The sequence below is a fragment of the Phyllobates terribilis genome, unplaced genomic scaffold, assembly GCF_046119375.1.
Source record: "Phyllobates terribilis strain yellow unplaced genomic scaffold, ASM4611937v1 Scaffold_2__4_contigs__length_985480577, whole genome shotgun sequence".
NCBI classification, from domain to species: Eukaryota; Metazoa; Chordata; class Amphibia; order Anura; family Dendrobatidae; genus Phyllobates; species Phyllobates terribilis.
In genome coordinates, this window is record NW_027362762.1 from 2,092,034 (window position 1) to 2,119,819 (window position 27,786).

At 42.3% G+C, this 27,786-nt stretch overlaps 1 protein-coding gene across 3 annotated transcripts in view; it reads right to left on the reverse strand.

The window, feature by feature from the left end:
• CHRDL2 (chordin like 2) overlaps positions 1-27,786 on the reverse strand; it is a 158,374-nt gene that overhangs the window by 8,852 nt on the left and 121,736 nt on the right. For all 3 annotated transcript variants that reach the window (XM_073669392.1, XM_073669394.1, XM_073669390.1), the window contains 5 exons: positions 12,231-12,324; positions 5,414-5,469; positions 4,172-4,343; positions 3,477-3,671; positions 1,564-1,746 (listed from right to left, as the gene is read on the reverse strand). In XM_073669392.1, the coding sequence (XP_073525493.1) occupies positions 1,564-1,746; positions 3,477-3,671; positions 4,172-4,343; positions 5,414-5,469; positions 12,231-12,324 (700 nt within the window). The remainder of the gene's footprint in view (positions 1-1,563; positions 1,747-3,476; positions 3,672-4,171; positions 4,344-5,413; positions 5,470-12,230; positions 12,325-27,786) is intronic.

The following is a 27,786-nucleotide window of genomic DNA, read 5'->3' on the forward strand; positions in this document are numbered from 1 at the left end:
CCAGGTCTCTCATATGTGAAGACGTCTTCTCCCAACAGCAATTCTAAGATCTCTCCACAGGTGATCAATGGGATTTAGATCCGGACTCATTGCTGCCACTTCAGAAGTCTCCAGCGCTTTGTTTCCATCCATTTCTGGGGGCTTCTTGAAGTATGTTTGGGGTCATTGTCCTGCTGGAAGACCCATGATCCAGGACGCAAACCCAGCTTTCTAACACTGGGCACTACACTGCCACCCAAAATCCTTTGGTAATCTTTAGATTTCATGATGCCTTGCACACAGTCAAGGCACCTAGTGCTAGAGGTAGCAAAACAGCCCCAAAACATCTTTGAACCTCCACCATATTTGACTGTAGGTACTGTGTTATTTTCTTTGTAGGTCTTTTTCAGTAAATAGAATGATGTGCTTTACCAAAAAGCTGTATCTTGGTCTCAGCTGTCCACAAGACGCTTTCCCAGAAGGATTTTGGCTTACTCACATACATTTTGGCAAACTGCAGTCTAGCATTTTCATGTCTCTGTCAGCATTGGGGTCCTCCTGGGTCTCCTGCTATAGAGTTTCATTTTATTCACATGTGGATAGATAGTTTGCGCTGACAGTGATGCACCCTGAGCCTGCAGGACAGCTGGAATTTCTTTGGAAATTGATTGGGGCTGCTTATCCACCATCCGGACTATCCTGTGTAGCAACATTCCATCAATTTTTCTCTGACATCCACTTCCCAGGAGATTAGCTGCAGTGCCATGGGTTGTAAACTTGTTGATTGTGCTGCGCACCGTGGAAAAGGAACATCAAGATCTCTGGAGACGGATATGTAACCTTGACATTGTTGAACAATTTTAGTTCTCAGACAGTTCTCTTCTCCTCTTTCTGTTCTCCATGCTTAGTGTGGCACACACAGACACAATGCAAAGATTGAGGCAACTTCTCCCCTTTTATCTGGTTTCAGGTGTGATTTTCATATTGCCCACACCTGTTACTTGCCACAGGTGAGTCTGTACAAGCATCACATGGTTGAAACAAGAAACAAAGTTGTTTATCCACGATTTTGGAAAGGTGCCAATAATTTTTTACAACACGTTTTTGAGGTTTTGTGCAAAATTATGTCCAATCTGCCTTTTTGTCTTTGTTTTTGTTCCAATAAACACAAACGAAACAAATGTGTATAACAAAACATGTAATGGCAATAATTTCCTGGGAGGAATACTTCATTTTCTGGGTGTCAACACTTTTGGCCATGACTGTATATCTCACAGCTGAGTGTTTGCTACAATTATATCCAGTCTGGACAATCCTCTGTGAGCTATGCACAGCAGTAACACAAGTGTCTCCTCTTGACGGATTGTTAAAATGTATCACTGCAGGGTCTGATACAACTGGAAACATCTGTAACAGAAGCTCAGCTGTGGGAAATATGTGATCGGGACGGGTTTTTAGCTTCTGTATACAGACAACTTTCTCTTTCATTCACTGACAGCAAGCAGGTATCTTGGAATTGATACATACAATATTTTAGAAAGCTGCAGAACTTTTCTGCTTTTGATTTCCAGTTGGGGGATTCACCTTTCACCATTTTCCAGACGTAAATCTCGACATCCTCCGACGCTTCCTTCTCGATGGCGATTTTCCGGAGGTTTTCCTTCTGGGTGGCAGAGTTGGGGGACATGTACATGTAGACCAGGATCTTATTGGGGTTCTTCATGCATCTGGTGGAGACGACCTCGACCGTGGGCTTCACTTTATCATCTGTGGGGGGCAGATATGAGACGTTGGGTAATTGTAATGTTACCCCCCCCCCCTCGAATTACATAGAACCCACATATTTAACCCCTTAAAGACCAGGCCAATTTTCATTATCGCAGTTTAATTTTTTTTCTACCCCTTCTTTCAAGAGCTAGGATTTTTTATTTTTTTATTTCTCCGGGGCTTCTTCTTTTTGAGGGACGAATTGCAGTTTTCAATCATTCACTTTATTGTACAATGGGAAAAAATTCCAAGTAGGAAAAAAATTTCGCCAATGTTTTTTAGGTTTTCTTTTTGTGCGGAAATAATGACCTGGTAACATAATGCTCCAGGTCGGTACGATTGCGGCAAGACCGAATTTATATTGTTTTTATTATTATTATTTTATTGATTTAAAATAAATTCTGAACATCATAAAATTGGTTTGTGTCGCTGTTTTTTCGTTTTTTTCCCATTGATGAGGATGTGTGAGGGCTTGGTATTTTTTCTTTTTTTCCCCGGCAGCGGTGATGCTTTTTATTGATATCACAGTAGGTTAAATAAAACTTTTAATTACATTTTTTTTTCTTTATTTTTCATTGGGAAATAGTTTCGATTCTTGTATAACTTTATTACTTTTGTTACTTTTTACTGCATTTGTTCACCCTTCGATGTGATGTGAACCTGTGACCGTGTGCCGGCTTGTCCTATATACTGCCAGTACTACGCAATGGAGATATAGTGTGATATTGATGTTCTGCTATGAAGCTCGGCCGGTCTGGACCAAGATGGCAGCGACAGCGGAGGCAATCAGCACCGGAGCCGCCGTCAGTGATCGGCAGCAGGAGCTTCGTGGCTATACGGCAGCGATCAGATCTGGCTCCGATCTCTGCTGTTAGCGGCAGGTGCCGGTGGTATAACAGCTCCTGAGGCCGCTTCGTACACCCCATATAGGACGTACAGTTACATCAGGGGGAGCGAAGGGGTTAACGTCCGCCGTAGATCCCATTAGTAAACATTTTATGCTGTTTTTATACAGGGGGGGCCATGAATACCGGCCCCCCGTTACCCCTTGTGCGGTCTGAACAGGATGACGCACATCAGGCCCCAGTCATCAGAACTGTTGTACAGGAAACCGGTTTGTGTTACCCATAGCAACCGGAGCTCAGCAACCATGTTACCAATCAACGCTCAGCTTTCATTTCACCAGGAAAACCAATCGTAGCTCTGCTTTCAAATTTACCAATCAGACAGCAGCTTTTACTGTATCAATCCACACTCAGCGTCCATTTTACCAATCAAGACCCTGCTTTCATTTTATCAAAAGGAACGAATCAGAGCTCAGGCTTTTATTTCACCAGGAGAACCAATCGGCGCTCAGCTTTCACCAATGAAACCAATCAGAACTCAGCTTTTTTTTGTTTTTAGCAGAAGAACCAATCAGAGCTCAGCTTTTATTTCACCAGGACAACCAGAGATCAGCTTTAACCAATGAAACCAATCAGAACTCAGTTTTTTTTTTTTTTTTTTTATCCAGCAGAACCAATCAGCGCTCGGCTTTCATTTTACCAGGAGAACCAATCAGAGCTTGGCTTTTACCTCGGCTCACACAGGACCTTTGATGCTTCCGCTCTCGGGGCCCCAGCAGTCACACACGTATTATCTGTGCCGTGGACATGTTATATATAGGACAACCCCCCTTAGTGGCGGTCGCCCTCACAGCGGCAGTTTTGGCACCGTGTGGCGGCCCTTACCCGGGCAGACCTTGCAGCACTTCCCCTCCATCTTCTCCGGGTAGTCGCAGGGATATTCCTCCGGGCAGGTGACCCGCTGACAGTCCTGGCTCCCATCTTTACACGTGCACAGGATACAGGGGATCGCTCCGAAATTCCGGAAGACGGGATGCCAGACCTCGCCGTGCGAATACGTCTTCCCGTTATACACGCAGGCTGGGGGGAGACAATCAGAAGGACTATACAGGGGCGCAGAAGTGACATGTGGGCCCTGGAGGGTGATGGGGCCCGATGACCCCGCTGTCACATGAGAGGCCCCCCAGTATACACAGGGCAGCAGGGGGGATGGTTGCAGATTTTGCTTTCAGCTATGGGCGGTTTCTAGCTGAGCTCCAGTAAGCAACCACTGCAAATAAGCTGAGCTGCAGTGTAAAGCAAGGTGGAGCAGAAAAAGGAGCAACTGGTGAAATAGAGGATCAGACTTCACTAGGCGACGCAGCTCAGCTCGAGTCACTGATCATACACGATGCCCCATTGATCAAATGTTTGCACTAATGGAGCCAGAAACCCATTGAGGTGTCATTTTCAGAGAAGCTCAGACATCAGGAGACGAAGCAGCTGATTGGCTTTTGGTGATCGTTGTACCGGACTATTAATGGAGCAAAGCTGGAGTATAAAATATGGGGGATAGCAAAGAAGCAAGCTGAGCCGCTCACCTTTCTTATGCTTCTCCTTCATCAGAATCTTCACTGTCGTCCCCCCGCCCCCTCCTTTCTGCTTGAAGCTGCGGGGGTTAAACCCCAGGGAGGAGCTGACGATGGTGGATTCTGTGGCCCCCAGGGTCTTCTTACTGAGCAGCTCACTCAGACACTGGTCGTGGGAATGTCTCTGCGGGACACAAAGCACACAGCCCTTCACAAACTACACAACCAGGACCCCCTGTGTAAGGCCTTTCTCCATTTGTGGTGCCCCCCAGAGGTGAGGTGTGAGGACCCTACATCCCGTCCACTTCTCTAGAACGTTTTTGTGCACCAAAAGTACTCAGTGTCAAAAACTTTTCGTGTGAACTTAGCCCAAGCCTTCCGCTGGTTGGACTCCAGCTATAAATGGAGCCAATCAGAGGAGACGGACCCCGTGTCCGCACACAGGATGGCTATAGGGCTGACTGCGTCAGAATCACGCAGCAAATGGGGCAGACGGACAAATGGGAGCGGCTATATTCCTCCATCATTTCGGAGTTTAGGTTTCCTTCATGGAATCTTTATGTAAATATTTTTGGCCAAGTGTCAAAGACACAATTAACACAAGAAGCAGGATGTGCTGTGTGTATATATGTGTGTGCCTGCATATGTGTATCTATGTATGTGTGTGTATACGTATGTGTGTATCTCTATGTATGTGTGTGTATACGTATGTGTGTATCTCTATGTATGTGTGCGCCTGTATATGTGTATCTCTATGTATGTGTGTGCCTGTATGTGTGTATCTCTATGTATGTGTGTGTATACGTATGTGTATCTCTATGTATGTGTGTGTATACGTATGTGTGTATCTCTATGTATGTGTGTGTATACGTATGTGTGTATCTCTATGTATGTGTGCGCCTGTATATGTGTATCTCTATGTATGTGTGTGTATACGTATGTGTGTATCTCTATGTATGTGTGTGTCTGTGTGCGTGTGTATGTATGTGTCTGTATTAGTGTCTATGTGTGTGTACCTGTATGTGTGTATATACATGTGTACATATGCGTGTCTATATGTGCGTTCCTGTGAGTGTGTATATGGGCGTTCCTGTACGTGTCTGTGTGTTTGTCTCTATGTGTGTGTATATATGTGTCTGTATTAGTGTCTATGTGTGCGTTCCTGTGAGTGTGTATATGTGCGTTCCTGTGTGTGTATATACGTGGCAGTCAATGTATGAGGATATACAGAGAATAGAGCAGAATGTCACGTACAACACCTCTGTGTAACTGCAGCGGCTCTTCCTCCACCGAACGATCGTATGACCCGTCTGAAAAACACAAGTCACAGTGAAAGCTGCACCGTCGTATGTAGCCGAACCACAGTGGCTGTAGAATGTGAAAGTCTGCAAGTTTACTCTGCGTATTATGAGGTTCTGCAGCAGCGGAGGTGTAGTATGAGGTTCTGCAGCAGCTGAGGTGTAGTATGAGGTTCTGCAGCAGCTGAGGTGTAGTATGAGGTTCTGCAGCAGCTGAGGTGTATTATGAGGTTCTGCAGCAGCTGAGGTGTATTATGAGGTTCTGCAGCAGCTGAGGTGTAGTATGAGGTTCTGCAGCAGCTGAGGTGTAGTATGAGGTTCCGCAGCAGCTGAGGTGTAGTATGAGGTTCTGCAGCAGCTGAGGTGTAGTATGAGGTTCTGCAGCAGCTGAGGTGTATTATGAGGTTCTGCAGCAGCTGAGGTGTAGTATGAGGTTCTGCAGCAGCTGAGGTGTAGTATGAGGTTCTGCAGCAGCTGAGGTGTAGTATGAGGTTCTGCAGCAGCTGAAGTGTATTATGAGGTTCTGCAGCAGCTGAAGTGTATTATGAGGTTCTGCAGCATCGGAGGTGTATTAGGAGGTTCTGCAGCAGTTCAGGTGTTTTATGCGGTTCTGCAGCAGCTGAGGTGTAGTATGAGGTTCCGCAGCAGCTGAGGTGTGTTATGAGATTCTGCAGCAGCTGAGGTGTATTATGAGATTCTGCAGCAGCTGAGGTGTAGTATGAGGTTCTGCAGCAGCTGAGGTGTAGTATGAGGTTCTGCAGCAGCTGAGGTGTAGTATGAGGTTCTGCAGCAGCAGAGGTGTAGTATGAGGTTCTGAAGCAGCTGAGGTGTATTATGAGGTTCTGCAGCAGCTGAGGTGTATTATGATGTTCTGCAGCAGCTGAGGTGTATTATGAGATTCTGCAGCAGCTGAGGTGTATTATGAGGTTCTGCAGCAGCTGAGTTGTAGTATGAGGTTCTGCAGCAGCTGAGGTGTATTATGAGGTTCTGAAGCAGCTGAGGTTTAGTATGAGGTTCTGCAGCAGCTGAGGTGTAGTATGAGGTTCTGCAGCAGCTGAAGTGTAGTATGAGGTTCTGCAGCAGGTAAGGTGTATTATGAGGTTCTGCAGCAGCTGAGGTGCATTATGAGGTTCTGCAGCAGCTGAGGTGCATTATGAGGTTCTCCAGCAGCTGAGGTGTAGTATGAGGTTCTGCAGCAGCTGAGGTGTAGTATGAGGTTCTGCAGCAGCTGAGGTGTAGTATGAGGTGCAGCAGCAGCTGAGGTGTAGTATGAGGTGCAGCAGCAGCTGAGGTGTATTATGAGGTTCTGCAGCAGCTGAAGTGTAGTATGAGGTTCTGCAGCAGGTAAAGGTGTATTATGAGGTTCTGCAGCAGCTGAGGTGTATTATGAGGTTCTGCAGCAGCTGAGTTGTAGTATGAGGTTCTGCAGCAGCTGATGTGTAGTATGAGGTGCAGCAGCAGCTGAGGTGTATTATGAGGTTCTGCAGCAGCTGAGGTGTAGTATGAGGTTGTGCAGCAGCAGAGCTGTATTATGAGGTTCAGCAGCAGCTCAGGTGTACTATGAGGTTCTGCAGCAGCTGAGGTGTAGCATGAGGTTCTGCAGCAGGTAAGGTGTATTATGAGGTTCTGCAGCAGCTGAGGTGTAGTATGAGGTTCTCCAGCAGCTGAAGTGTAGTATGAGGTTCTGCAGCGGCTGAGGTGTAGTATGAGGTTCTCCATCAGCTGAGGTGCATTATGAGGTTCTGCAGCAGCTGAGGTGTATTATGACGTACTGCAGCAGCTGAGGTGTAGTATGAGGTTCTGCAGCAGCTGAAGTGTATTATGAGTTCTGCAGCAGCTGAAGTGTAGTATGAGGTTCTGCAGCAGCTGAGGTGTAGTATGAGGTTCTGCAGCAGCTGAGGTGTACTATGAGGTTCTGCAGCAGCTGAGGTGTAATATGAGGTTCTGCAGCAGCTGAGGTGTAGTATGAGGTTCTGCAGCAGCTGAGGTGTACTATGAGGTTCTGCAGCAGCTGAGGTGTACTATGAGGTTCTGCAGCAGCTGAGGTGTAGTATGAGGTTCTGTAGCAGCTGAGGTGTATTATGAGGTTCTGCAGCAGCTGAGGTATAGTATGAGGTTCTGCAGCAGCTGAGGTGTAGCATGAGGTTCTGCAGCAGCTACGGTGAATTGTGAGGTTCTGCAGCAGCTGTGGTGTATGATGAGGTTCTGCAGCAGCTGAGGTGTATTATGAGGTTCTGCAGCAGCTGAGGTGTATTATGAGGTTCTGCAGCAGCTGAGGTGTAGTATGAGGTTCTGCAGCAGCTGAGGTGTAGTATGAGGTTCTGCAGCAGCTGAGGTGTAGCATGAGGTTCTGCAGCAGCTACGGTGAATTATGAGGTTCTGCAGCAGCTGTGGTGTATGATGAGGTTCTGCAGCAGCTGAGGTGTACTATGAGGTTCTGCAGCAGCTGAGGTGTATTATGAGGTTCTGCAGCATCTGAGGTGTATTATGATGTTCTGCAGCAGCTGAGGTATATTATGAGGTTCTGCAGCAGCTGAGGTGTAGTATGAGGTTTTGCAGCAGCTGAGGTGTATTATGAGGTTCTGCAGCAGCTGAGGTATATTATGAGGTTCTGCAGCAGCTGAGGTGTAGTATGAGGTTTTGCAGCAGCTGAGGTGTATTATGAGGTTCTGCAGCAGCTGAGGTGTAGCATGAGGTTCTGCAGCAGCTGAGGTGTAGTATGAGGTGCAGCAGCAGCTGAGGTGTATTATGAGGTTCCGCAGCAGCTGAGGTGTGTTATGAGATTATGCAGCAGCTGAGGTGTATTATGAGGTTCTGCAGCAGCTGAGGTGTAGTATGAGGTTCTGCAGCAGCTGAGGTGTAGCATGAGGTTCTGCAGCAGCTACGGTGAATTATGAGGTTCTGCAGCAGCTGTGGTGTATGATGAGGTACTGCAGCAGCTGAGGTGTACTATGAGGTTCTGTAGCAGCTGAGGTGTATTATGAGGTTCTGCAGCATCTGAGGTGTATTATGATGTTCTGCAGCAGCTGAGGTGTATTATGAGGTTCTGCAGCGGCTGAGGTGTATTATGAGGTTCTGCAGCATCTGAGGTGTATTATGAGGTTCTGCAGCAGCTAAGGTGAATTATGAGATTCTGCAGCAGCTGAGGTGTAGTATGAGGTTCTGCAGCAGCTGAGGTGTATTATGCGGTTTTGCACCAGCTGAGGTGTATTATGCGGTTTTGCACCAGCTGAGGTGTATTATGCGGTTTTGCTCCAGCTGAGGTGTACTATGAGGTTCTGCAGCAGCTGAGGTGTATTATGCGGTTTTGCACCAGCTGAGGTGTACTATGAGGTTCTGCAGCAGATGAGGTGCATTATGAGGTTCTGCAGCGGCTGAGGTGTACTATGAGGTTCTGCAGCAGCTGAGGTGTAGTATGAGGTTCTGCAGCAGCTGAGGTGTAGCATGAGGTTCTGCAGCAGCTACGGTGAATTATGAGGGTCTGCAGCAGCTGTGGTGTATGATGAGGTTCTGCAGCAGCTGAGGTGTACTATCAGGTTCTATAGCAGCTGAGGTGTATTATGAGGTTCTGCAGCATCTGAGGTGTATTATGATGTTCTGCAGTAGCTGAGGTGTATTATGAGGTTCTGCAGCAGCTGAGTTGTAGTATGAGGTTCTGCAGCAGCTGAGTTGTAGTATGAGGTTCTGCAGCAGCTGAGGTGTATTATGAGGTTCTGCAGCAGCTGAGGTGTATTATGAGGTTCTGCAACAGCTGAGGTGTAGTATGAGGTTCTGCAGCAGCTGAAGTGTAGTATGAAGTTCTGCAGCAGCTGAGGTGTAGTATGAGGTTCTGCAGTAGCTGAGGTGTATTATGAGGTTCAGCAGCAGCTGAGGTGTACTATGAGGTTCTGCAGCAGATGAGGTGTACTATGAGGTTCTGCAGCAGCTGAGGTGTACTATGAAGTTCTGCAGCAGCTGAGGTGTATGATGAGGTTCTGCAGCAGCTGAGGTGTATGATGAGGTTCTGCAGCAGCTGAGGTGTACTATGAGGTTCTGCAGCAGCTGAGGTGTAGTATGAGGTTCTGCAGCAGCTGAGGAGTAGTATGAGGTTCTGCAGCAGCTGAGGTGTAGCATGAGGTTCTGCAGCAGCTACGGTGAATTATGAGGTTCTGCAGCAGCTGTGGTGTATGATGAGGTTCTGCAGCATCTGAGGTGTATTATGATGTTCTGCAGCAGCTGAGGTGTAGCATAAGGTTCTGCAGCAGCTGAGGTGTAGTATGAGGTTCTGCAGAAGCTGAGGTGTATTATGCGGTTTTGCTCCAGCTGAGCTGTATTATGAGGTTCTGCAGCAGCTGAGGTGTAGTATCAGGTTCTGCAGCAGCTGAGGTGTAGTATGAGGTTATGCAGCAGCTGAGGTGTATTATGAGGTTCTGCAGCAGCTGAGGTGTAGTATGAGGTTCTGCAGCAGCTGATGTGTAGTATGAGGTTCTGCAGCAGCTGAGGTGTAGTATAAGGTTCTGCAGCAGCTGAGGTGTATTAAGAGGTTCTGCAGCAGCTGTGGTGTAGTATGAGGTTCTGCAGCATCTGAGGTGTAGTATGAGGTTCTGCAGAAGCTGAGGTGTAGTATGAGGTCCTGCAGCAGCTGAGGTGTATTATGAGGTTCTGTAGCAGCTGAGGTGTATTATGAGGTTCTGCAGAAGCTGAGGTGTAGCATGAGGTTCTGCAGCAGCTGTGGTGAATTATGAGATTCTGCAGCAGCTGTGGTGTAGCATGAGGTTCTGCAGCAGCTGAGGTGTAGTATGAGTTTCTGCAGCAGCTGAGGTGTAGTATGAGGTTCTGCAGCAGCTGAGGTGTAGTATGAGGTTCTGCAGCAGCTGAGGTGTATTATGAGGCTCTGCAGCAGCTGAGGTGTATTATGAGGTTCTGCAGCAGCTGAGGTGTGTTATGAGGTTCCGCAGCAGCTGAGGTGTAGTATGAGGTTGTGCAGCAGCAGAGCTGTATTATGAGGTTCTGCAGCAGCTGAGGTGTATTATGAGGTTCTGCAGCAGCTGAGGTGTAGTATGAGGTTGTGCAGCAGCAGAGCTGTATTATGAGGTTCTGCAGCAGCTGAGGTGTATTATGAGGTTCTGCAGCAGCTGAGGTGTAGTAAGAGGTTCTGCGGCAGCTGAGGTGTAGTATTAGTTTCTGCAACAGCTGAGGGGTAGTATGAGGTTCTGCAGCAGCTGAGGTGTAGTATGAGGTTCTGCAGCAGCTGAGGTGTGTTATGAGGTTCTGCATCAGCTGAGGTGTGTTATGAGGTTCTGCAGCAGCTGAGGTGTAGTATGAGGTTCTGCAGCAGCTGAGGTGTGTTATGAGGTTCTGCAGCAGCTGAGGTGCATTATGCGGTTCTGCAGCAGCTGAGGTGTAGTATGAGGTTCTGCAGCGGCTGAGGTGTAGTATGAGGTTGTGCAGCAGCTGAGGTGTAGTATGAGATTCTGCAGCAGCTGAGGTGTTGTATGAGGTTCTACAGCATCTGAGGTGTAGTATGAGGTTCTGAAGCAGCTGAGTTGTGTATTATGAGGTTCTTCAGCTGCTGAGGTGTAGTATGAGGTTCTGCAGCAGCTGAGGTGTATTATGAGGTTCTTCAGCTGCTGAGGTGTATTATGAGGTTCTGCAGCAGCTGAGGTGTATTATGAGGTTCTGCAGCAGCTGAGGTGTAGTATGAGGTTCTGCAGCAGCTGAGCTGTGAATTATGAGGTTCTGCAGCTGCTGAGGTGTAGTATGAGGTTCTGCAGCAGCTGAGGTGTATTAGGAGGTTCTGCAGCGGCTGAGGTGTATTATGAGGTTCTGCAGCAGCTGAGGTGTATCATGAGGTTCTGCAGCAGCTGAGGTGTATTATGAGGTTCTGCAGCAGCTGAGGTGTAGTATGAGGTTCTGCAGTAGCTGAGGTGTAGTATGAGGTTCTGCAGCAGCTGAGGTGTAGTATGAGGTTCAGCAGCAGCTGCGGTGTAGTATGAGGTTCAGCAGCAGCTGAGGTGTAGTATGAGATTCTGCAGCAGCTGAGATGTATTATGAGGTTCTTCAGCTGCTGAGGTGTAGTATGAGGTTCTGCAGCAGCTGAGGTGTAGTATGAGGTTCTGCAGTAGCTGAGGTGTAGTATGAGGTTCTGCAGCATCTGAGGTGTAGTATGAGGTTCTGCAGCAGCTGAGGTGTAGTATGAGGTTCTACAGTAGCTGAGGTGTATTATGAGGTTCTGCAGCAGCTGAGGTGTATTATGAGGTTCTGCAGCAGCTGAGGTGTAGTATGAGGTTCTGCAGCAGCTGAAGTGTATTATGAGGTTCTGCAGCAGCTGAGGTGTAGTATGAGGTTCTACAGTAGCTGAGGTGTATTAAGAGGTTCTGAAGCAGCTGAGGTGTATTATGAGGTTCTGCAGCAGCTGAGGTGTAGTATGAGGTTCTGCAGCAGCTGAGGTGTATTGAGGTTCTGCAGCAGCTGAGGTGTAGTATGAGGTTCTGCAGCAGCTGAGGTGTATTATGAGGTTCTGCAGCAGCTGAGGTGTAGTATGAGGTTCTGCAGCAGCTGAGGTGTAGTATGATGTTCTGCAGCAGCTGAGGTGTAGTATGAGGTTGTGCAGCAGCTACGGTGAATTATGAGGTTGTGCAGCAGCTGAGGTGTAGTATGAGGTTCTGCAGCAGCTACGGTGAATTATGAGGTTCTGCAGCAGCAGAGGTGTAGTATGAGGTTCTGCAGCAGCAGAGGTGTAGTATGAGGTTCTGCAGCAGCTGAGGTGTGCACTGGGAGCGGCAGCCTCTTACCTCTGCACACCGGGCAGCAGGAGTCCGGTACGGTCAGTGGGGAGGAGCAGACCAGCTCAGGACAGGTCACCAGGCCGCAGTAGATTTGCCCGTCCTGAAATAAGAGCCAATCAGAGGTGACCTCATTATAATACTGCACTGATGCTCTCTGCTCGCTGTCAGTGAATGGGAGCGTTGCTGATAAGTCAGACTTCTCACAGCGGAGGACTTGTCACAATTGTATCCAGTCTATGTAATCCTCTATGACCCCGGACTCCAGACTGATACATTGTAACAAACCCTCAGCTATAAAAAGTACAAGATCTAAGCAATGAATGATCACATTAACGACAGCAAGCCGAGATCCTAGAATAGTGAGAAGACTGAATCCACTGGAAGAAGCTGAGTGCGTGGATCAGACACTGGAGGGGGATGTGATCCGCCGATCTTTCAGGGGTCAGAGGCAGATTCATCCCACGGCCGCGCGCTCAGGTCCCTGCTCCGCAGTTCTGGGAGCGCTTGTATTATTCCTCTCCTCCCTTCTATATATAGATGCATCTCAATAAATTAGAATATCATCAAAAAGTTAATTTATTTCAGTTCTTCAATACAAAAAGTGAAACTCCTATATTATATAGAGTCATTACACGCAGAGGGATCTATTATATAGAGTCATTACACACAGAGGGATCTATTATATAGAGTCATTACACACAGAGGGATCTATTATATAGAGTCATTACACGCAGAGGGATCTATTATATAGAGTCATTACACACAGAGGGATCTATTATATAGAGTCATTACACGCAGAGGGATCTATTATATAGAGTCATTACACACAGAGGGATCTATTATATAGAGTCATTACACACAGAGGGATCTATTATATAGAGTCATTACACACAGAGGGATCTATTATATAGAGTCATTACACACAGTGATCTATTATATGGAGTCATTACACACAGAGTGATATATTATATACAGTCATTACACACAGAGGGATCTATTATATAGAGTCATTACACACAGAGGGATCTATTATATAGTCATTACACACAGAGGGATCTATTATATAGAGTCATTACACACAGAGGGATCTATTATATAGAGTCATAACACACAGAGGGATCTATTATATAGTCATAACACACAGAGGGATCTATTATATAGAGTCATTACACACAGAGGGATATATTATATAGAGTCATTACACGCAGAGGGATCTATTATATAGAGTCATTACACGCAGAGGGATCTATTATATAGAGTCATTACACACAGAGGGATCTATTATATAGAGTCATTACACGCAGAGGGATCTATTATATAGAGTCATTACACGCAGAGGGATCTATTATATAGAGTCATTACACGCAGAGGGATCTATTATATAGAGTCATTACACACAGAGGGATCTATTATATAGAGTCATTACACACAGAGGGATCTATTATATAGAGTCATTACACACAGAGGGATCTATTATATAGAGTCATTACACAGAGGGATCTATTATACAGAGTCATTACACACAGAGTGATCTATTATAGAGTTATTACACACAGAGGGATCTATTATATAGAGTCATTACACACAGAGTGATCTATTATATAGAGTCATTACACACAGAGTGATCTATTATATAGAGTCATTACACACAGAGGGATCTATTATATAGAGTCATTACACACAGAGGGATCTATTACATAGAGTCATTACACACAGAGGGATCTATTATATAGAGTCATTACACAGAGGGATCTATTACATAGAGTCATTACAAACAGAGTGAGCTATTATAGAGTCATTACACACAGAGTGATCTATTACAGAGTCATTACACACAGAGGGATCTATTATATAGAGTCATTACACATAGAGGGATCTATTACATAGAGTCATTACACACAGAGGGATCTATTATATAGAGTCATTACACACAGAGGGATCTATTATATAGAGTCATTACACACAGAGGGATCTATTATATAGAGCCATTACACACAGAGGGATCTATTATATAGAGCCATTACACACAGAGGGATCTATTATATAGAGTCATTACACACAGAGGGATCTATTATATAGAGTCATTACACACAGAGGGATCTATTATATAGAGTCATTACACACAGAGGGATCTATTATATAGAGCCATTACACACAGAGGGATCTATTATATAGAGTCATTACACAGAGGGATCTAATATATAGAGCCATTACACACAGAGGGATCTATTATATAGAGTCATTACACACAGTGATCTATTATATAGAGTCATTACACACAGAGGGATCTATTATATAGAGTCATTACAGACAGAGTGATCTATTATATAGTCATTACACGCAGAGGGATCTATTATATAGAGCCACTACACGCAGAGGGATCTATTATATAGTCATTACACGCAGAGGGATCTATTATATAGAGCCACTACACGCAGAGGGATCTATTATATAGAGTCATTACACGCAGAGGGATCTATTATATAGAGCCATTACACGCAGACGGATGTATTATATAGAGCCATTACACGCAGAGGGATCTATTATATAGAGCCATTACACGCAGAGGGATCTATTATATAGAGCCATTACACGCAGAGGGATCTATTATATAGAGTCATTACACGCAGAGGGATCTATTATATAGAGCCATTACACGCAGAGGGATCTATTATATAGAGTCATTACACGCAGAGGGATCTATTATATAGAGCCATTACACGCAGAGGGATCTATTACATAGAATCATTACACGCAGAGGGATCTATTATATAGAGCCATTACACGCAGAGGGATCTATTATATAGAGCCATTACACGCAGAGGGATCTATTATATAGAGCCATTACACGCAGAGGGATCTATTATATAGAGTCATTACACGCAGAGGGATCTATTATATAGAGCCATTACACGCAGACGGATGTATTATATAGAGCCATTACACGCAGAGGGATCTATTATATAGAGCTATTACACGCAGAGGGATCTATTATACAGAGCCAATACATGCAGAGGGATCTATTATATAGAGCCATTACACGCAGAGGGATCTATTATATAGAATCATTACACGCAGAGGGATCTATTATATAGAGCCATTACACGCAGAGGGATCTATTATATAGAATCATTACACGCAGAGGGATCTATTATATAGAGCCATTACACGCAGAGGGATCTATTATATAGAGTCATTACACGCAGAGGGATCTATTATATAGAGTCATTACACGCAGAGGGATCTATTATATAGAGTCATTACACGCAGAGGGATCTATTATAGAGTCATTACACGCAGAGGGATCTATTATATAGAGTCATTACACGCAGAGGGATCTATTATAGAGCCATTACACGCAGAGGGATCTATTATATAGAATCATTACACGCAGAGGGATTTATTATATAGAGCCATTACACGCAGAGGAATCTATTATATAGAGCCATTACACGAAGAGGCATCTATTATATAGAGCGATTACACGCAGAGGGATCTATTATATAGAGTCATTACACGCAGAGGGATCTATTATATAGAGCCATTACACGCAGAGGGATCTATTATATAGTCATTACACGCAGAGGGATCTATTATATAGAGTCATTACACGCAGAGGGAGCTATTATATAGAGCCATTACACGCAGAGGGATCTATTATATAGAGTCATTACACACAGAGGGATCTATTATATAGAGCCATTACACACAGAGGGATCTATTATATAGAGTCATTACACACAGAGGGATCTATTATATAGTCATTACACACAGAGGGATCTATTATATAGTCATTACACACAGAGGGATCTATTATATAGAGCCATTACACACAGAGGGATCTATTATATAGAGTCATTACACACAGAGGGATCTATTATATAGAGTCATTACACACAGAGGGATCTATTATATAGTCATTACACACAGAGGGATCAATTATATAGAGTCATTACACACAGAGGGATCTATTATATAGAGCCATTACACACAGAGGGATCTATTATATAGAGTCATTACACACAGAGGGATCTATTATATAGAGCCATTACACGCAGAGGGATCTATTATATAGAGCCATTACACGCAGAGGGATCTATTATATAGAGCCATTTCACGCAGAGGGATCTATTATATAGAGCCATTACACGCAGAGGGATCTATTATAAAGAGCCATTACACGCAGAGGGATCTATTATATAGAGTCATTACACGCAGAGGGATCTATTATATAGAGCCATTACACGCAGAGGGATCTATTATATAGAGTCATTACACGCAGAGGGATTTATTATATAGAGCCATTACACGCAGAGGGATCTATTATATAGAGTCATTACACACAGAGGGATCTATTATATAGAGCCATTACACACAGAGGGATCTATTATATAGTCATTACAGACAGAGTGATCTATTATATAGAGTCATTACACACAGAGGGATCTATTATATAGAGTCATTACAGACAGAGTGATCTATTATATAGAGTCATTACACGCAGAGGGATCTATTATATAGAGCCACTACACGCAGAGGGATCTATTATATAGAGTCATTACACGCAGAGGGATCTATTATATAGAGCCACTACACACAGAGGGATCTATTATATAGAGTCATTACACGCAGAGGGATCTATTATATAGAGCCATTACACGCAGACGGATGTATTATATAGAGCCATTACACGCAGAGGGATCTATTATATAGAGCCATTACACGCAGAGGGATCTATTATATAGAGCCATTACACGCAGAGGGATCTATTATATAGAGTCATTACACGCAGAGGGATCTATTATATAGAGCCATTACACGCAGAGGGATCTATTATATAGAGCCATTACACGCAGAGGGATCTATTATATAGAGCCATTACACGCAGAGGGATCTATTATATAGAATCATTACACGCAGAGGGATCTATTATATAGAGCCATTACACGCAGAGGGATCTATTATATAGAGTCATTACACGCAGAGGGATCTATTATATAGAGCCATTACACGCAGAGGGATCTATTATATGGAGTCATTACACGCAGAGGGATCTATTATATAGAGCCATTACACGCAGACGGATGTATTATATAGAGCCATTACACGCAGAGGGATGTATTATATAGAGCCATTACACGCAGAGGGATCTATTATATAGAGCCATTACACGCAGAGGGATCTATTATATAGAGCCATTACACGCAGAGGGATCTATTATATAGAGCCATTACACGCAGAGGGATCTATGATATAGAATCATTACACGCAGAGGGATCTATTATATAGAGCCATTACACGCAGAGGGATCTATTATATAGAATCATTACACGCAGAGGGATCTATTATATAGAGCTATTACACGCAGAGGGATCTATTATATAGAGTCATTACACGCAGAGGGATCTATTATATAGAGTCATTACACGCAGAGGGATCTATTATATAGAGTCATTACACGCAGAGGGATCTATTATAGAGTCATTACACGCAGAGGGATCTATTATATAGAATCATTACACGCAGAGGGATTTATTATATAGAGTCATTACACGCAGAGGGATGTATTATAGAGCCATTACACGCAGAGGGATCTATTATATAGAATCATTACACGCAGAGGGATTTATTATATAGAGCCATTACACGCAGAGGGATCTATTATATAGAGCCATTACACGCAGAGGGATCTATTATATAGAGCGATTACACGCAGAGGGATCTATTATATAGAGTCATTACACGCAGAGGGATCTATTATATAGAGCCATTACACGCAGAGGGATCTATTATATAGTCATTACACGCAGAGGGATCTATTATATAGAGTCATTACGCGCAGAGAGATCTATTATATAGAGCCATTACACGCAGAGGGATCTATTATATAGAGTCATTACACGCAGAGGGATCTATTATATAGAGCCATTACACACAGAGGGATCTATTATACAGAGTCATTACACACAGAGGGATCTATTATATAGTCATTACACACAGAGGGATCTATTATATAGAGTCATTACACACAGAGGGATCTATTATATAGAGCCATTACACACAGAGGGATCTATTATATAGAGTCATTACACACAGAGGGATCTATTATATAGAGTCATTACACACAGAGTGATCTATTATATAGTCATTACACACAGAGGGATCTATTATATAGAGTCATTACACACAGAGGGATCTATTATATAGAGCCATTACACACAGAGGGATCTATTATATAGAGTCATTACACACAGAGGGATCTATTATATAGAGCCATTACACGCAGAGGGATCTATTATATAGAGCCATTACACGCAGAGGGATCTATTATATAGAGCCATTACACGCAGAGGGATCTATTATATAGAGCCATTACACGCAGAGGGATCTATTATATAGAGCCATTACACGCAGAGGGATCTATTATATAGAGTCATTACACGCAGAGGGATCTATTATATAGAGCCATTACACGCAGAGGGATCTATTATATAGAGTCATTACACGCAGAGGGATTTATTATATAGAGCCATTACACGCAGAGGGATCTATTATATAGAGTCATTACACACAGAGGGATCTATTATATAGAGCCATTACACACAGAGGGATCTATTATATAGTCATTACACACAGAGGGATCTATTATATAGAGCCATTACACACAGAGGGATCTATTATATAGAGTCATTACACACAGAGGGATCTATTATATAGAGTCATTACACACAGAGGGATCTATTATATAGAGTCATTACACACAGAGGGATCTATTATATAGAGTCATTACACACAGAGGGATCTATTATATAGAGTCATTACACACAGAGGGATCTATTATATAGAGCCATTACACACAGAGGGATCTATTATATAGAGTCATTACACACAGAGGGATCTATTATATAGAGCCATAACACACAGAGGGATCTATTATATAGAGTCATTACACACAGAGGGATCTATTATATAGAGCCATTACACACAGAGGGATCTATTATATAGAGTCATTACACACAGAGGGATCTATTATATAGAGCCATTACACACAGAGGGATCTATTATATAGAGTCATTACACACAGAGGGATCTATTATATAGAGCCATTACACACAGAGGGATCTATTATATAGAGTCATTACACACAGAGGGATCTATTATATAGAGTCATTACACAGAGGGATCTATTATATAGAGTCATTACACACAGAGGGATCTATTATATAGAGTCATTACACACAGAGGGATCTATTATATAGAGTCATTACACACAGAGGGATCTATTATATAGAGTCATTACACACAGAGGGATCTATTATATAGAGTCATTACACACAGAGGGATCTATTATATAGAGCCATTACACACAGAGGGATCTATTATATAGAGTCATTACACACAGAGGGATCTATTATATAGAGCCATAACACACAGAGGGATCTATTATATAGAGCCATTACACACAGAGGGATCTATTATATAGAGCCATTACGCACAGAGGGATCTATTATATAGAGTCATTACACACAGAGGGATCTATTATATAGAGCCATTACACACAGAGGGATCTATTATATAGTCATTACACGCAGAGGGATCTATTATATACAGTCATTACACACAGAGGGATCTCTTATATAGAGTCATTACACACAGAGGGATCTATTATATAGAGTCATTACACAGAGGGATCTATTATATAGAGTCATTACACACAGAGGGATCTAATATATAGAGTCATTACACACAGAGGGATCTATTATATAGAGTCATTACACACAGAGCGATCTATTATATAGAGTCATTACACACAGATGGATCTATTATATAGAGTCATTACACAGAGGGATCTATTATATAGAGTCATTACACACAGAGGGATCTATTATATAGAGTCATTACACACAGAGGGATCTAATATATAGAGTCATTACACACAGAGGGATCTATTATATAGAGTCATTACACACAGAGGGATCTATTATATAGAGTCATTACACGCAGAGGGTTCTATTATATAGAGTCATTACACAGAGGGATCTATTATATAGAGTCATTACACACAGAGGGATCTATTATATAGAGTCATTACACACAGAGGGATCTATTATATAGAGTCATTACACAGAGGGATCTATTATATAGAGTCATTACACACAGAGGGATCTAATATATAGAGTCATTACACACAGAGGGATCTATTATATAGAGTCATTACACAGAGGGATCTATTATATAGAGTCATTACACACAGAGGGATCTATTATATAGAGTCATTACACACAGAGCGATCTATTCTATAGAGTCATTACACACAGAGCGATCTATTCTAGAGTCATTACACACAGAGCGATCTATAGAGTCATTACACACAGAGCGATCTATTCTATAGAGTCATTACACACAGAGGGATCTATTCTATAGAGTCATTACACACAGAGGGATCTATTCTATAGAGTCATTACACACAGAGGGATCTATTCTATAGAGTCATTACACACAGAGGGATCTATTCTATAGAGTCATTACACACAGAGGGATCTATTCTATAGAGTCATTACACACAGAGGGATCTATTCTATAGAGTCATTACACACAGAGGGATCTATTCTATAGAGTCATTACACACAGAGGGATCTATTCTATAGAGTCATTACACACAAAGGGATCTATTCTATAGTCATTACACACAGAGAGATCTATTCTATAGAGTCACTACACACAGAGGGATCTATTCTATAGAGTCATTACACACAGAGGGATCTATTCTACAGAGTCACTACACACAGAGGGATCTATTATATAGTCATTACACACAGAGGGATCTATTCTATAGAGTCATTACACACAGAGGGATCTATTATATAGAGTCATTACACACAGAGGGATCTATTATATAGAGTCATTACACAGAGGGATCTATTATATAGTCATTACACACAGAGTGATCTATTATATAGAGTCATTACACACAGAGGGATCTATTATATAGTCATTACACACAGAGAGATCTATTATAGAGTCATTACACACAGAGGGATCTATTATATAGAGTCATTACACACAGAGGGATCTATTATATAGAGTCATTACACACAGAGGGATCTATTATATAGAGTCATTACACACAGTGATCTATTATATAGAGTCATTACACACAGAGGGATCTATTATATAGAGCCATTACACACAGAGGGATCTATTATATAGAGCCATTACACACAGAGGGATCTATTATATAGAGTCATTACACACAGAGGGATCTATTATATAGTCATTACACACAGAGGGATCTATTATATAGAGTCATTACACACAGAGGGATCTATTATATAGAGCCATTACACACAGAGGGATCTATTATATAGAGTTATTACACACAGAGGGATCTAAGATATAGAGTCATTACACACAGAGGGATCTATTATATAGAGTCATTACAGACAGAGGGATCTATTATATAGAGTTATTACACACAGAGGGATCTATTATATACAGTCATTACAGACAGAGGGATCTATTATATAGAGCCATTACACACAGAGGGATCTATTATATAGAGTCATTACACACAAAGGGATCTATTATATAGAGTCATTACACATAGAGTGATCTATTATATAGAGTCATTACACACAGAGGGATCTATTATATAGAGTAATTACACACAGAGGGATCTATTATATAGAGCCATTACACACAGAGGGATCTATTATATAGAGTCATTACACACAGAGGGATCTATTATATAGAGTCATTACACACAGAGGGATCTATTATATAGAGCCATTACACACAGAGGGATCTATTATATAGTTATTACACACAGAGGGATCTATTATATAGAGTCATTACACAGAGGGATCTATTATATAGAGTCATTACACAGAGGGATCTATTATATAGAGTCATTACACACAGAGGGATCTATTATATAGAGTCATTACACACAGAGGGATCTATTACATAGAGTCATTACACGCAGAGGGATCTATTATATAGAGCCATTACACACAGAGGGATCTATTATATAGTTATTACACACAGAGGGATCTATTATATAGAGTCATTACACAGAGGGATCTATTATATAGAGTCATTACACAGAGGGATCTATTATATAGAGTCATTACACAGAGGGATCTATTATATAGAGTCATTACACACAGAGGGATCTATTATATAGAGTCATTACACACAGAGGGATCTATTACATAGAGTCATTACACGCAGAGGGATCTATTATATAGAGTCATTACACACACAGGGATCTATTATATAGAGTCATTACACACAGAGCGATCTATTATATAGAGTCATTACACACAGAGGGATCTATTATATAGAGTCATTACACGCAGAGGGATCTATTATATAGAGTCATTACACACACAGGGATCTATTATTTAGAGTCATTACACACAGAGCGATCTATTATATAGAGTCATTACACACAGAGGGATCTATTATATAGAGTCATTACACACAGAGGGATCTATTTCATGTGTTTATTTCTGTTAATGCTGATGATTATGGCTTACAGCCAATGAAAACACAAAAGGCATTATCTCAGTAAATTAGAATAATTAACAAAAAACACCTGCAAAGGCTTCCTAAGCGTTTAAAAAGGTCCCTTAGTCTGTTTCAGTAGGCTCCACAATCATGGGGAAGACTGCTGACTTGACAGATGTCCAGAAGGCAGTCACTGACACACTCCACAAGGTCCTAGAGTCTGGAGGAAGAGTGGAGAGGCCACAATCCAAGCTGCTGGAGGTCTCGTGTGAAGTCTCCACAATCAGTGATGGTTTGGGGGGCCATGTCATCTGCTGGTGGAGATCCACTGTGTTTTATCAAGACCAAAGTCAGCGCCGCCGTCTACCAGGACATTTTACAGCACTTCATGCTTCCCTCTGCCGACAAGCTTTATGGAGATGGAAATGTCATTCTCCAGCAGGACTTGGCCCCTGTCCACACGGCCAAAAGTACCAATACCTGGTTTACACACAACAGTATCACTGTGCTTGATTGGCAGCAAACTCGCCTGACCTTAACCCCATAGAGAATCTATTATAGAGAATCTATGGGGTATTGTCAAGAGGAAGATGAGAGACCCCAGACCCCACAATGCAGATGAGCTGAAGGCTGATAGCAAAGCCACCTGGGCTTCCATAACCCCTCAGCAGCCACAGGCTGATCCCTCCATGCCACAGGCTGATCCCTCCATGCCACAGGCTGATCCCTCCATGCCACAGGCTGATCCCTCCATGCCACATTGCCGCATTGATGCAGTAATTGATGCACAAGGAGCCGACCAAGTACTGAGGCATTTACTGAACAGACAATTCAGTAGGACAACATTTTGGATTTTAAAAACATTTTTCAATCTGTTGTTATAAAGTATTCTAATTTACTGAGATAATGACTTTTGTGTTTTCATTGGCTGTAAGCCATAATCATCAACATTAACAGAAATAAACACGTGAAATAGATCCCTCTGTGTGTAATGACTCTATATAATAGATCCCTCTGCGTGTAATGACTCTATATAATAGATCCCACTGAGTGTAATGACTCTATATAATAGATCCCTCTGTGTGTAATGACTCTATATAATAGATCCCTCTGTGTGTAATGACTCTATATAATAGATCCCTCTGTGTGTAATGACTCTATATAATAGATCCCTCTGCGTGTAATGACTCTATATAATAGATCCCACTGAGTGTAATGACTATATAATAGATCCCTCTGTGTGTAATGACTCTATATAATAGATCCCTCTGCGTGTAATGACTCTATATAATAGATCCCTCGGTGTGTAATGACTCTATATAATAGATCCCTCTGTGTGTAATGACTCTATATAATAGATCCCTCTGTGTGTAATGACTCTATATAATAGATCCCTCTGTGTGTAATGACTCTATATAATAGATCCCTCTGTGTGTAATGACTCTATATAATAGATCCCTCTGTGTGTAATGACTCTATATAATAGATCCCTCTGTGTGTAATGACTCTATATAATAGATCCCTCTGTGTGTAATGACTCTATATAATAGATCTCTCTGTGTGTAATGACTCTATATAATAGATCCCTCTGTGTGTAATGACTCTATATAATAGATCCCTCTGTGTGTAATGACTCTATATAATAGATCCCTCTGTGTGTAATGACTCTATATAATAGATCCCTCTGTGTGTAATGACTCTATATAATAGATCCCTCTGTGTGTAATGACTATATAATAGATCCCTCTGCGTGTAATGACTATATAATAGATCCCTCTGTCTGTAATGACTATATAATAGATCCCTCTGTCTGTAATGACTCTATATAATAGATCCCTCTGTCTGTAATGACTCTATATAATAGATCCCTCTGCGTGTAATGACTATATAATAGATCCCTCTGCGTGTAATGACTCTATATAATAGATCCCTCTGCGTGTAATGACTCTTTATAATAGATCCCTCTGTGTGTAATGACTCTATATAATAGATCCCTCGGTGTGTAATGACTCTATATAATAGATCCCTCGGTGTGTAATGACTCTATATAATAGATCTCTCTGTGTGTAATGACTCTATATAATAGATCCCTCTGTGTGTAATGACTCTATATAATAGATCCCTCTGTGTGTAATGACTCTATATAATAGATCCCTCTGTGTGTAATGACTATATAATAGATCCCTCTGCGTGTAATGACTATATAATAGATCCCTCTGCGTGTAATGACTCTATATAATAGATCCCTCTGTCTGTAATGACTCTATATAATAGATCCCTCTGCGTGTAATGACTATATAATAGATCCCTCTGCGTGTAATGACTCTATATAATAGATCCCTCTGTGTGTAATGACTCTATATAATAGATCCCTCTGCGTGTAATGACTCTATATAATAGATCCCTCTGTGTGTAATGACTCTATATAATAGATCCCTCTGCGTGTAATGACTCTATATAATAGATCCCTCTGTGTGTAATGACTCTATATAATAGATCCCTCTGTGTGTAATGACTCTATATAATAGACCCCTCTGCGTGTAATGACTCTATATAATAGATCCCTCTGCGTGTAATGACTCTATATAATAGATCCCTCTGTGTGTAATGACTCTATATAATAGATCCCTCTGTGTGTAATGACTCTATATAATAGATCCCTCTGCGTGTAATGACTCTATATAATAGATCCCTCTGCGTGTAATGACTCTATATAATAGATCCCTCTGTGTGTAATGACTCTATATAATAGATCCCTCTGTGTGTAATGACTCTATATAATAGATCCCTCTGCGTGTAATGACTCTATATAATAGATCCCTCTGTGTGTAATGACTCTATATAATAGATCCCTCTGTGTGTAATGACTCTATAAAATAGATCCCTCTGCGTGTAATGACTCTATATAATAGATCCCTCTGCGTGTAATGACTCTATATAATAGATCCCTCTGCGTGTAATGACTCTATATAATAGATCCCTCTGCGTGTAATGACTCTATATAATAGATCCCTCTGCGTGTAACGACTCTATATAATAGATCCCTCTGCGTGTAACGACTCTATATAATAGATCCCTCTGCGTGTAATGACTCTATATAATAGATCCCTCTGCGTGTAATGACTCTATATAATAGATCCCTCTGTGTGTAATGACTCTATATAATAGATCCCTCTGTGTGTAAGGACTCTATATAATAGATCCCTCTGTGTGTAAGGACTCTATATAATAGATCCCTCTGTGTGTAAGGACTCTATATAATAGATCCCTCTGTGTGTAACGACTCTATATAATAGATCCCTCTGCGTGTAACGACTCTATATAATAGATCCCTCTGTGTGTAATGACTCTATATAATAGATCCCTCTGTGTGTAATGACTCTATATAATAGATCCCTCTGCGTGTAATGACTCTATATAATAGATCCCTCTGTGTGTAATGGCTCTATATAATAGATCCCTCTGTGTGTAATGACTATATAATAGATCCCTCTGTGTGTAATGACTCTATATAATAGATCCCTCTGTGTGTAATGACTCTATATAATAGATCCCTCTGTGTAATGACTCTATATAATAGATCCCTCTGTGTGTAATGACTCTATATAATAGATCCCTCTGTGTGTAATGACTCTATATAATAGATCCCTCTGTGTGTAATGACTCTATATAATAGATCCCTCTGTGTGTAATGACTCTATATAATAGATCCTTCTGTGTGTAATGACTCTATATAATAGATCGCTCTGTGTGTAATGACTCTATATAATAGATCGCTCTGTGTGTAATGGCTCTATATAATAGATCCCTCTGCGTGTAATGACTCTATATAATATGAGTTTCACTTTTTGTTTTGAAGAACTGAAATAAATTACCTTTTTGATGATATTCTAATTTAGTGAGATGCACCTGTATATACAGTAAGATCACATCAAATCTCCCACAAAATCCACCAAGAGCTTAAAAAAGTAAAGCAGAACATAAAAGCTGAGGCTTTCCTGGAACAGACTGACACCGGCCGCTGCCAGGAACCTCCCTCCCGACCTCAGACAGGGGGGTCAAGTCAGTGAAGTCAGGACCATCGCTGCTGTGGGACTACAACTCCCAGCAAAGTCCTTCAAGACCATTTGTGGAAGATGATAGTGATCATTCTATGAATGCAACAAGCGTGCGCTTCATCTCTAAGAACCCTGCTTGCTGTTCACATCGAGAGGCTGAAAATCCTGTATGGACCTGATACTTGTCACAGCTGAGGGTTTGTTACAGTTGCATCCAGTGTAGCCAATAAACTAAACACATACTCTGATTGTTTGTTACTATGTTTGGATACAATGCAACAAACCCTCAGCTGTGAGTAGGATTAGATCAGGAGTTGCAAAGGATTAGAAAACCATGGTGGCTTTCTTTCAGAAACAGCGCCACCCCTGACCATGGGTTGCATGTGGTATTGCAGCTCAGTTCCACCCAGTTCAGTGGGGCAGTTTCAAAACCAGATGCAACCCAAAATCAGGGGTGATGCTGTTTTTTTTCGGGGGAAGGGGAGGGGAAGCAGCCATGTTTTTCTAAAAACAGACAACCCCTTTAATAGGAATGTATTTACAAAATGGGGAGAACCCCAAAAGAGACCCCTCTCTAACAAGCCGTGAAACGTAATTGTTTAATTGTTTTCCTCACAGTTTATTTAATAGGATTGTTTCTATTCACTGACAGCAAGATTTCCATAAATGTATCACAGCAATCAAAGGGGACAACAATGTAATGTAAATGGGACCCCCATCTAGTTATGGCAGACCCCAGAAGGGAGAGGAGGAATCATCTCCAGAACGGCTGATTTCGGGATCTGGTCCCTTTGGGGGGTGCACCGCTGGTCCCATAGGGTGGAATTCTGGTCCCACAGGGTCCTACATTGGTCCCATAGGGTCATCCGCTGGTCCCATAGGGTGCGCCGCTGGTCCCACAGGGTGTGCCGCTGGTCCCATAGGGTGGAATTCTGGTCCCATAGGGTGCGCCGCTGGTCCCATAGGGTCCTACATTGGTCCCATAGGGTCAT